Source organism: Centroberyx gerrardi, chromosome 5, assembly GCF_048128805.1.
Source record: "Centroberyx gerrardi isolate f3 chromosome 5, fCenGer3.hap1.cur.20231027, whole genome shotgun sequence".
Taxonomy (NCBI): domain Eukaryota; kingdom Metazoa; phylum Chordata; class Actinopteri; order Beryciformes; family Berycidae; genus Centroberyx; species Centroberyx gerrardi.
In genome coordinates this window covers 35656067-35668219 of record NC_136001.1, presented here as the reverse complement: position 1 = coordinate 35668219, position 12153 = coordinate 35656067, and the positions used below count along the sequence as shown (strand labels likewise).

Genomic DNA, 12153 nt, shown 5'->3' with positions numbered 1-12153 from the left:
TTTCTCTCTGAGTGAAGCTAAAAACACACCGGGCAGACGGCTCAAATAGAAAATCAGTCATTTGTAGTGCTGCTCCTTCCTCTAGAAAGTTCCCTGAAAGTTTCTTTCACTTTGAGTCGTGGTTCTTCTAAAACTCACATTCAGTCTGTGGAGTCAGCAGCAGGTTGAAGTGTCAGTATTCCAGTATTCCCAGTATTCCCAGTATTCCCAGTATTCCCTCCTGTAGCTGTCCTCCCTCAGTGGAAGTCGTGGGTTTGGTCTGAAGGTGAATCTTATCGTCTGTCTCTCGGTGTGTGTCTCTTATCAGTGAGAAGAGGAAAAGTGACAACTTCTCTTTCCTGGTTCGTCTCAGTTCAGTCAGACAAGGGGTGGAGCTTGGTCAGACCAGGGCTGAGTTTCATTCCAAAATGATGCTCTGTCCTAAATGGTCAGCCAGGGATGAGTTTCACTGCAAAGCGTTGCTGTCATTGCTTACTGGGTATTGTAGACTGATAGAGGGTCCAGTGAAACACTCAAACACCAGGCAACTAGTGTTTGATTTGGATTTGAAGTGTGAATCCAACATGAGGTATCCAAGAGATATGAAGATCAGCGTTTCTGCTACGTTCATTCAGCAGCACCATTTATTACCACTGACAGCCCATTGCTGACAATCATGACATCCATACCAGTAAGACAGCCAACTGCTGATCATAAAAATCCATAATTATATCCCCGAAATATGGATTCACCCCTCACCCGCCGTCTCGTCCGCAGATCCGTCGTGTGAACGCGATAACTTGAACAGTTTTTATAAGAATCTTTTCAAATTTGGTATGGACATTGAGACATAGAGGAAGAACTGATTTGATTTTGATATGTTTATGATTATAATCGGCCGGATGGTGGCGCTATAATCAAAAGTCAAAAATAAAAAGTTTAAAGTGCTGTATCTCCCACACCGTTTGTCCGATTTACATGAAACTTGGCACACATGTTCACCTAACCGTACTCTACACCGTTTGACCGATTATCACCAAAATCGGTCAGTAGCATCTATGGTCCTACGCTCTTTAAATTTTGTTCATTGACTGTTGATATCTACTGTACTTTTGAATATATTACCTCTTAAAGTTGTGAAGGAGGCGTGGCCTATAAGCTAAATTGTTGTAACTTTATGATAGATGGTCCAATCATCATGACTCTTGGACAACATGTTAACATATAATGAATGAACATGTGTGCAAAGCCATTAAAATATTGACCAATAGGGGGCGTCAAAACTGTATCTCCTAATCCAATTGGTGAAATTACACGAAATTCGGTACACATGCTCTAGGATCATGTCCTAGTCAAAATCTAAAGTTTGGTCGTCATTAGTGAAAGTGGGCGTGGCCTATGACATTTTGACTTATAACTCTAACAGAATGTCACCAATCGCTATGAAACTGGGTAATCATGTTTCAACCTCTATGTGGAACATGCACACCAATTTCCATACAGATCTGACCAGATGTTGCCCAACAGCAGCATTTTGAGTGTACAGCTAAACACAGTAAAGCCAATACGAAGTTGGATATTGACACCTTTAACTTGCTGTTACATTCTTCAGTATCAGACTTGATGCTCGGGGCCTGACGGCTCAACAGCCTGATATGACAAAACTGACAGTAATCTTAATGCAAACTTCCACGTTTCAGCTCTGGCTGCTGTACTGGCATGAACCCAGCCATCGCCGCTAGTGGCTATATTTAATTAGTTACATTTATTATTGAGTGTTAAAAAAATAGTTAAGGTACATACCCTTTATTATTGGGGAGACAATCCCTAGAGGATTATATCCATTTTGGAGTCTTTAGGAGTAATAATAATATAATTAACTTTAGATTAGCCCAAGAAGGAAAAAACGTATTATTTGTCAAAATAAAAATAGTTGTGACATACAACCAATATAATTGGGAAGATTAACCCTGGAGTCTTATTGTTTGATTATTGAATGGCTTTTTATTACATTCGACTTAATGGGGCCTTCGAGGATTGGGGAATTTCGGGGATATACCCCTGCTGTCGCCCCGTCAGCATCCTAGTTGTAGACAACAGTAACAGACAAATAACAATCGATAACAGTAGGCAATTTTAGATCTCTTCTCATTCTAAGGTGGAAGAACACTATGAGAGAGCGAGAGACTTTCAGGTCTACTGTACATTAGCTTTTCAGTCAGGACGGGGTTGTCAGAAGAGCAACACTGCACACTTCGATACTCCCGCCGCACAAGGGATTTGTAATCGGGCTCTGTGCCGCAGACTGGTCTGTTTCAGTGCAACATTTGATTTTTGAGAGTGCAGAGAATGATGTGTATTGGCATTTCTTAAGTTCTTTCGCCATTTTACCTTCATGCTAAGCTAGTTTTTCCACTGTGACAGGGAGTTTGCACTTGCAGGTCTTGTGCTGCAAACAGGGCTCGAGACCTGAGATAAACTCTAATTGGTTGTTCAGAAGGTTGAGGGGCGTCATAGATTGATGTGACCAATGGGAAATTAAGCGTTGAATTCTGCTGACAACGTCTCAGATTACATTTATTGTAGTACTTAGTAGTAGGGTTTTGTTTGTAAGTACTTTAAAGAGCCACAACTAGTCACAAAAGAACTGCATGCGGCTTGTGAGCCACGGGTTGAGTATCACTGGTTTAAGTAAATGTCTTTGTGAAATAGTGTTTGACATTTACATCTAACATTAACGTCACAGAAACTCTGATTATAATTTTCTCCTCCACCACGACCATTCAGTTACTATCAATGAGCACGTTTGACCGATATTAACCCGATTAAGACAATACTCTGAATAAGAAACTGCCATGTCAACAGCATTTTCCGATACCGTAACCCGAATAAGATCATAGTCGGAGTAAGCAATAGTCGAATTAAGACGTGGAGTATTCCGATTTTAGTCGCATTATTGAAGTGCATCACAGACATAATGGACTTAATCGAAATATTGTCTTATTTAGAATAAGGCCAATAGTCAGATTATTGCAGTCCATGTAAACAAAGTCAGTCAGCCCGGTCTCTGCTGCCTCTTCCCCCAGATTTGATTGGTTTGTCGTGCTGTAAATATCGCACTCATTTGCATTTTATTGACTTGAGCTCAACTTTTTCCACCACCTCGCATCTTGAGCTATCCCGACATGCAGCCTGAGATGGGCTGTGTGTTCGACGATCAGTTAAGACGCACAGCTGTAGACTAGCGACGCTGCAACATGATGCGTCGTTCCCGTCGGTCAAGTCTCCATCCGACGCATCCTCGACCGGCAAGGAAACTTCCGTCCTCCATCCTTGTGTTTTGGAGTCGCGCTTCGGCGGTTAAATATTATGTAAAAGTCACAAGAATGCACAGAAATGTATATTGATAAAGAGCCTATGTAACGTTACTCAGTGACCGAGTGCAGTTCGGAGTGTGTGAAGGTCCACTGTAATGTCACATGACAGGTGGGGGGCGGGGGGGGGACAGGTGTGAAGCCACATCACATCTGGAGTCCCATGTCTCTCCGATGTTGAACCTTTTAACAAGTTTGAAGAAGTGTAACACCGAAATCCAGTCAGAGGAAACTTATGCCGATGGAACAAAGAATATAGTATGTTTACCAATAATTGTCGATCGGCAGAAAAAAGTGAGACTTGTTTATATATCGGTAAAATCTGCCAAGCTGAAAACAAAGCTCAACATCTCTTAACACCAGGAAAGGCACATTTTTAATACTTTTCCAGACCTGTTTTCCAGATATCCATCTCTAATAGAAATAACGGAGTCTAACATCCAGCCAACCCAGTCATGGAAAAAAAGAAACATCCTAGTGTATGGAATCAAACATGTAACACCCGCCCCCAAAAAACCCAAAACAACCAGACTGGAAGTGAAAAAGCATTTTATTGTATTTTCCGGGTTCCTTAAGTGTTTATGACCTTGGTCTCTCCTTCTTGCCTTTGTACAGAGCCAGCAGGGAGACGTTGGCCACCTTCACCACCTTGAAGCGAACTCCAGGGATGTCACCCACGGCGTGACCTTTACGCCCGAATCCTGCCACCAGAACCTCATCGTTCTCCTGCAGGAGGAGGAGGAGGAGTGAAGGGAGAGGTGGAGGTTAGAGGAGGAGGCAGGGAGGGCAAAAGGGAGAGATGGAGAGATGATCAATAATGAATCACAAATGATCGTCCTGCTTAGCCTCTTGCAGACTTTACCTTGTTTCTTCTTCTACTATTCTTACAGTTGTCATTGCTTCTATTTACCGTTTTACTGCCGCCGTTATCGTCTCGTTTGGTTCTTTGCTGCTCTGTAAAGCGCTGAGGTGGAAAGTAACTCAGTACATTTACTTCAGTTCAGAGGTACTGGCACTTTACTTGAGTATTTCCATTTCGTTAGAGCAGAGACCGACAACATTAAAATACTTCTTACAGGTTCATGCTTCAATAATTTAACTCTGACTGAATGACGACTTTTACTTTGATACTGAAGTACATTTTACTGCTAATACTTCTAGACTTTTACTGAAGTAAACTTTTGAATGCAGAACTTTTACTTTTAATTAAGTATTTTTCCATTATGGCATTGCTACTTTTACTTAAGTAAAAGGATTTTTTACAGTTAATAATCCTAGAATATTGGCGTATGTACAAAATCCAAACATCACGTTCATACATGGCTATATTTATATATACACTTATATTTAATTAATTTAATGTATATATATGCACACACACATATATACTAGGGCTGCAACTACCGATTATTTTCATTGTCAATTAATCTGTCGATTATTTTCTCGATTAATCGATTAGTTGTTTGGTCTATAAAATGTCAGAAAATGGTGAAAAATATCGATCAGTGTTTCCAAAGCCCAAGATGACGTCCTCAAATGTTTTGTTTTGTCCACAACCCAAAGATACTCAGTTTACTGTCATAGAGGAGTAAAGAAACTAGAAAATATTCACATTTAAGAAGCTGGAATCAGAGAATTTTGACTTATTTTTCTTTAAAAAATTACTCAAACCGATTATCAAAATAGTTGGCGATTAATTTAATAGTTGACAACTAATCGATTAATCGTTGCAGCTCTAGTATATACACTGCATGTCCATTTACTGCACTGTAAGGAGTCTGGCAGTGTTTAGGAGAAACAGAACAAAACATCATGTCCGGCCATTCTGCCTTCAAAACAAAAGCCGAAATTTGCCACTTCAAGAAAAAAAGTACAACGTTGTATATGCTAATATTTGTATAAATATATGGTGTGAAGAGGATTTCTGAAAAATAAATATATTTTCATTCACTAGTTTCACTATTCAATATATTTACCCAGGTACAAAAACTAACCCATGTTCATTAAGATTAACTGTATTCTGAAATTCTGACCGAATGGTGTTTTATTTTTTTTTTAATTCCAGCTGGTTTGAAACCGGCAGGAGAACCAACATGAAAATGCAGAATCGTTGAAAATGAAGATGAACCTTATGCTCATTTTCCATTTTATCATTAGGTTTCTTTTACTTGACTGAGGACTGTTAGCTGACTAACAGTTGATCCTGTAATTGTTTTGTAACACTGCCTGATGCTCTGCAGCGTCACTGAGCGGTGCGCATATCGGTTGGGAAAAAATTGGTATCAGCGCCTCTAGTAGGCGAACATGATGGTGACGTACAGAAAAAAATAAAACCATTTTGCTGAATACTTGGATTGTAATACATGCAGTCAAAGCTTTCGGGTTAATACAGAAATAATTTGGGTTGAATAGCTACATTCTAGCATTTGGTTTGATTTGCTCCAACTTGATTTGTGTGGCAGGGATTCTGCACGTCTGATTGGCCGTTACTCGGCGACACAGGCGGCGCCGGCGTTTACCTCGATGAAGTTGAGGCAGCCGTCGTTGGGGACGAAGGCGGTGATCTTCTTGCCGTTCTTGATGAGCTGAACCCTCACACACTTCCTGATGGCAGAGTTGGGCTGCTTGGCCTCCACACCACTGCAGAGAGAGAGACACAGAGAGAGAGACACAGAGAGAGAGCGACACAGAGAGAGAGACACAGAGAGAGAGAGAGAGACATAGAGAGAGAGAGACAGAGAGAGAGAGACATAGAGAGAGAGAGACATAGAGAGAGAGAGACACAGAGAGACACAGAGAGAGACATAGAGAGAGAGACACACAGAGAGAGAGACAGAGAGAGAGAGACACAGAGAGAGAGACATAGAGAGAGAGACACAGAGAGAGACATAGAGAGAGACACAGAGAGAGAGAGACAGAGAGAGACACAGAGAGAGACATAGAGAGAGAGAGACACAGAGAGAGAGAGACAGAGAGAGAGAGACACAGAGAGAGAGACATAGAGAGAGACACAGAGAGAGACATAGAGAGAGACACAGAGAGACAGAGAGAGAGAGAGAGACACAGAGAGAGAGACACAGAGAGAGAGAGAGACATAGAGAGAGACACAGAGAGACAGAGAGAGAGACACAGAGAGAGAGAGACACAGAGAGAGACACACAGAGAGAGACACAGAGAGAGAGACACACAGAGAGAGAGAGAGACACAGAGAGAGAGACATAGAGAGAGAGAGAGACACAGAGAGAGAGAGACACAGAGAGAGACACACAGAGAGAGACACAGAGAGAGAGACACACAGAGAGAGAGAGAGACACAGAGAGAGAGAGAGACATAGAGAGAGAGAGAGACACAGAGAGAGAGACATAGAGACAGAGACACACAGAGAGACACAGAGAGAGAGAGGCAACAGGTCAGCCGCAGCGAGACGCCCGAAAATAAAATCCAATTGCGAATATTTGACAGAATATTACAATTGCTATTTAAACTGCGATTCATATCATCACAGGTTTTTCTCGTCACAACTTTTTTAGAACTTTAAAATTGTTTAAAGAAAAGAGACTCTGTTAAAAACCAGATGTGAGTGGGCAGATTCACTGAGTTTGAGTCTGATGAAATGTTTTGATTCTAAAACTCCAAACTCTGAAGAAATTAACTGCAGACTCTGAGATTCGGAAACTGCAGAAGTTCATCGAGATTTCGATTTTTTTATTTTACATTAACCGTTTCTTTTGTTTTACAGTTTTGGTGAAGAGGAGACAACCCGCAGGACGGTCCAGCAGTAACGCTGCGGTACTCACACTTTCTCGAGGACGATGCCCTTGGCGTGCGAGGCTCCTCCGAAGGGGTTGGCCTTCAGAGCCGTGCCCAGATGGGCCTTCTTGTACTGCTTATCGTGCCATTTCTGCTCTCGGCGGTGGTTACGGAGCTTCCTGGCTGTACGCAGACCGCGACACTTTCCTGGAGGAAAACACAAAGCTCAGTTACGGTCCAGGTACCGACAACATCCATGACAGGTCTGGGCTCCGTTCAGGCTTAGGATGTGGATTTTATTTAAAGCTAACATACTAAGACTTTGGGTATGAAAAGCCTGTCAGATTCGGCAATCATGAGAATTACAGAACGAGTGCCTGGTTATTAACTAGGGATGAGGCAATGTATCAAAACTCAATATACATCAATACAAAATGTGACAGTCCGTATGGAGGGTCAGGAACATGAATGGTGATATCAGCTCCATGTTATTCTGCTGTCAGGAACATGAATGGTGATATCAGCTCCATGTTATTCTGCTGTAGTAATCACTAATGAGACTCTTGACCATCACAGTTTCACAAGCTCTCCATCCAAATTATATTATTGTCACTTTGTAATGACATTTTTAAATTGTTGTTTACATTCTAGCAGCCAATGGCATCGCTGGAAAGATTTGAGTCTCAGAAACAAACAGAATTCTGCAGTCAGACTTTGTTGTCACTGAACTTTTATTGATCACATGGTATCCTGGTTGTATTGATCCTGAACTCAGATCACAGATCGAATTGTATCGTGAGAGATGCAGATCTTCCATCGCTATTATCAACCAGTTTGTATTTGTATCTTAGACCCGAGTATAAACTGATCCCTGTCTGAGTTTCACTGAGCTGTTGTGACCCAGCTCAGTGTCAACAGAGCTGAACACAGTCCAGCCTTCATCAGAGAAAACTGACCTGAGTTCTGTGCAACAACCTGAACACAGAAACACATTTTAACAGACACACGCCAGCTCAGCTCAGTCTTCTGGCTCCATTTTGCTCAACATTACGGTTCCTCTGCATTATTTCACTGGAGGGCTGCGCTAGGCTAACGATGCTAACGTCCCGTCATGCTGTAACACTTTATAACCCATGTTGTAAGAGCTATAGATACATGTTACCTCATCCTGGTCAAGGGTTAGATATCCTTTCATGATAAAATGACGCCCGTAATGTTTTGCTTTAGCATGAACGGCTGCTAAAAAAGCGAGACGGGGCGGTATGCTAAGCTAACCATGCTAACATGTCGTCTTGTCTACTGAGGCGCGATATGGCCGCTCCACGTTGCGGAGAATGCGGACTGTAAAAACGAGTCATTTTATGGTTTACAGTCGTATTTTTCTGCCACCAACACAGTGAAAACACAATATAAGACACTCATATACAATATCGATGGTGAAAAATGGTAAAATAAGTTGAAATAGTGGCGTTAGGAGTGGAATCAGTGCTGTACCCATGTTTGCAGATTGCGAGCCTGGGCTGGAAAGGAAGGACCCGGCATGCACTGCGGCAGTCTCTAGTCTGAGGCCCCCGGGAGAGGACAGCTACAGAAAATGCCTGTCTGCAATTGTGTTTCTCTCATAGGTGTTAAAATACCGATTTGTACGAGTTTGTCCTGGTATGGAAAATGTTTCTGGTTTTCTTTGTGCATCACTGAAGCAACGACAATCAAATATATTTAATTATTCTGATATTTTCAATGACAAATTTTCATATTCATAAATGTATGCTTACAGATTTTAAAATTCATATTCTCAATATTTCATGAGGATGAGATGTGAAACTGATACAAAAGAGCGGATATCTGTCTTAAATGAAGATTTACATCAGACTCATTAACTTTAAGGTATTCCTATATGTAGTTTATATGTTTATATGTATGCATATGTGTATATACAGTATATTATATTTGTGTTTGTCATATGCCATGCTAGCTCTACTAGGAGCTGACTGTTGTATGCCAAGACTTCATCAAACATCAGACCTCAAACAGCCTACCATTTTACAGATTCCCTGCTGAAAACCGTAATAAACGAATGGATATGAAGAATTTGGAGGGATATAAATTCCCATTTTAAAGCTACACTAAGCGATTTTTTTCTGACCACTAGAGGGAGACAGAAACCGCAACACATTTTGTAAACACACACAGTGACGGAAGCCCTTAAGGACAAACCGTGCATAAAGGCTAATGGCTAAAATAAACGTACCTACGCAGAAATATTTCCAGTTACCAGTCTCATTTTGCCAGATTTTTCTCTCACTGAAGGTCACATGTCCCACAATGACAAGTGAAGAGGCAGGCAGCAAGTTTACTGGTTGAAAACGTTTACTCGCTCGCTTCATCGAGTCGCCATTACTCGGGCCGTCTGACAACAAGCTTTAGGAAAGAGGAGAAAACAACAACAAGCTGCTGCTGTTTGTTTACATCATCACGTCTCACGGAAATCTCCACGCAGCACACGTTAGCTTCAGGACTGGTTACAGAGTCTGAAATTGCTTATTGCAGATTTAAAGTCGAGATGAAACGGCATTTCAAGAGTATCTAACTTCCGTATCGTGACGTATTTCCGAGTGAAACAGGAAAGACAGGCGGGACGTAACGTTGGGAGGAATTTGATTTGAACGTTGAAAAGTGGGCGTGTCATAACACCCGAAGACACACGAAGTACCGTGCTGCTGCTAGCTAGCTAACTAATGAATCTTAGCCTCTTAGCTCTGTGCGCTAAAAGTTGAAGATTGATTGATGGGTGGATGTCATGATATTATTGGTTGAAATTAGTTACGGGCATGCTTACGTAAGCACACGGCATATTTTGTTTTACAGGAAGAAAACATGATTGAATTTTGATATAAGAATACAATGAAATTGATTTTTGGTATTTTTTTTGGCATATATTGTTAAATAGGTGCACAGTATGACCAGGGATGTGATCTAAAAGGGTTAAAAAGGCATTTTTCATTTCATCTCGTCTTTAAGGTAAAACATTTGGCCCACTATGGGAGGGAAAGTCATGTCGCCCCCTGCTGTTTGTGCTCAGAACTGCCCGTCAAAATGAATTCAGACGGTTTGTTTCATGTTTCCTGTGAAACTGTTTATCTCTATGATCTCTATGATTTGGTGGTATTACATTGCAATACTACTACTACTATAGTTTTCATTGAGTTTTCATTATCTGTACACTGTTATGCCTTTGGAAAAAAAAAAATATTGTTTGATCTCTTTCTTAGTTTCTTCATGTCTGTTTCTTCTAATTATTATTATCCTGGTTTCAGTGGAGAGTTTTAGTGTCCCATGATGCTCTAAATGTTTCAGAGGCTTCTCCTCCCTGACAAGAAGACGATTCTGGGGGAAACACTGAATTTTGGCATGAAAATGGTCAAATTTAAAGATACAGAATATCTGCACAAAATAAAAGCTTTGTTCTAAAAATATTTGTATCGATCTTCAATAATCTGTCGGTCAAACCTTATTGTCTATGTTGGGGTCTGTCTGCTTGTTCTCCCCTCTCTTTACCTGTCTGTCTGTCTACCTGTCTGTCTGTCTGTCTACCTGTCTGTCTGTCTGTCTGTCTGTCTGTCTGTCTGTCTACCTGTCTGTCTGTCTGTCTACCTGTCTGTCTGTCTGTCTGTCTGTCTACCTGTCTGTCTGTCTGTCTGTCTACCTGTCTGTCTGTCTGTCTACCTGTCTGTCTGTCTGTCTGTCTGTCTACCTGTCTGTCTGTCTGTCTGTCTGTCTGTCTGTCTACCTGTCTGTCTGTCTGTCTGTCTGTCTGTCTGTCTACCTGTCTGTCTGTCTGTCTGTCTGTCTGTCTACCTGTCTGTCTCCCTCTGTGTGGCCTGCAGTGTCCCAGCGTCTGTCTGCTGATCAGGCCAGGTCGTATACTTAGCTGCAGGGGTAAAAATAGTAACGGGGCAAAACAGCCAGAGCCTTCCAGCTAAACACCCCCCACCACACACACACACACACACACACACACACACACACACACACACACACACCCTTAAGACAACAACAGACGCTACAAATCCCCTATAAACCTGGAGGGACTCTACAGCCAAGCAGAGGGGAATCAAACCATAAACCGCAAACGAAACCAGAAGGTAAAACAAAATGTTATACAGGAAGAAAACCTGCTTGGTCCTCTGTGTCTCTTCCTCATCTGTCAGGACAGAAAGCTGCAGGAAGCCTGAAGTCTGAACACTGCCAGGACATGTTATTACCACACTGTCTGTATAAATCTGAGTGCATGCGATTCTCTAATTTCCAGACTCCAGATGCCTGATGATTTGAGTGGGAAATATAAAACTTTCATTCAGCAATTCTATTTAATATTAGACTATTTCCAACATCTCAGATTATAGTAGAGGAACCCCCCTCCCCACTCTTTGAAGATACTTTTACATTTCCAAGCGTTCTGAGAATATCAGCGGTGGAAAGAGTACTAGAATGTCCTACTCAAGTAGAAGTATACTCTGCTGATATTTTACTTTAGTAGAAGTAAAAATACTGGTGTAAAAATCACCTTCAGTAAAAGTAAAAAGTGTCTCTTTATTTAAAATGTCGTCAGAGTAAAAGTTCCTGAGTTCCTCTTTAGAACAGAGAGCGTTGTTAGCTGTGATCTTTTCCATGTGATTCTAACAGGAGAGAGGTCAGAGTTCAAACTAGATTCTTTTCACTGGAAACATTAGAAATGAGAAAATAAAGTGCAGAAACAAAGTAAAGTCAGATTCCTCTTCTCACTGTGAATGGATCCACAGTTTGTCAGTTTCTGTTGATCCAGTTTCTGTTGATCCAGTTTCTGTTGCTGATGGAGAGACACAATCTGTTCTGTGATGGATGGATTTAAAATGGACTGAAGGACAAAACTGCAGGAGAGATGGACTGAAGGGAAAAGTAAAATTAGTGACTTTAAAAAATACTCAAAAAAGTACAAATACATGATAAAGCTACTCAATTACAGTAACTGGACTAAATGTAATTAGTTACTTCCACCCTTAGAGGATAT

At 41.3% G+C, this 12153-nt stretch overlaps 1 protein-coding gene across 1 annotated transcript; it reads right to left on the bottom strand.

The window, feature by feature from the left end:
- Positions 1–3885: 3885 nt before the first annotated feature.
- On the bottom strand, positions 3886–8658 carry rps23 (ribosomal protein S23). The gene is made up of 4 exons (XM_071899485.2): positions 8598–8658; positions 7151–7310; positions 5873–5993; positions 3886–4079 (listed from the first exon to the last, which is right to left on the bottom strand). Exons 1-4 carry the CDS (start codon positions 8599–8601, stop codon positions 3933–3935), a joined length of 432 nt encoding a protein of 143 aa, XP_071755586.1. The 5' UTR covers positions 8602–8658; the 3' UTR covers positions 3886–3932.
- Between the last annotated feature and the right edge of the window lie 3495 nt (positions 8659–12153).

Excerpts from the sequence above, each read along its gene's own strand:
- rps23 (XM_071899485.2), bottom strand. Across the intron at positions 5,994-7,150 it reads GGCATCGTCCTCGAGAAAGT|TGGTGTGGAGGCCAAGCAGC; the intron begins GTGAGTACCGCA and ends CTCTCTCTGCAG. Across the intron at positions 4,080-5,872 it reads GCTGCCTCAACTTCATCGAG|GAGAACGATGAGGTTCTGGT; the intron begins GTAAACGCCGGC and ends CTCCTCCTGCAG.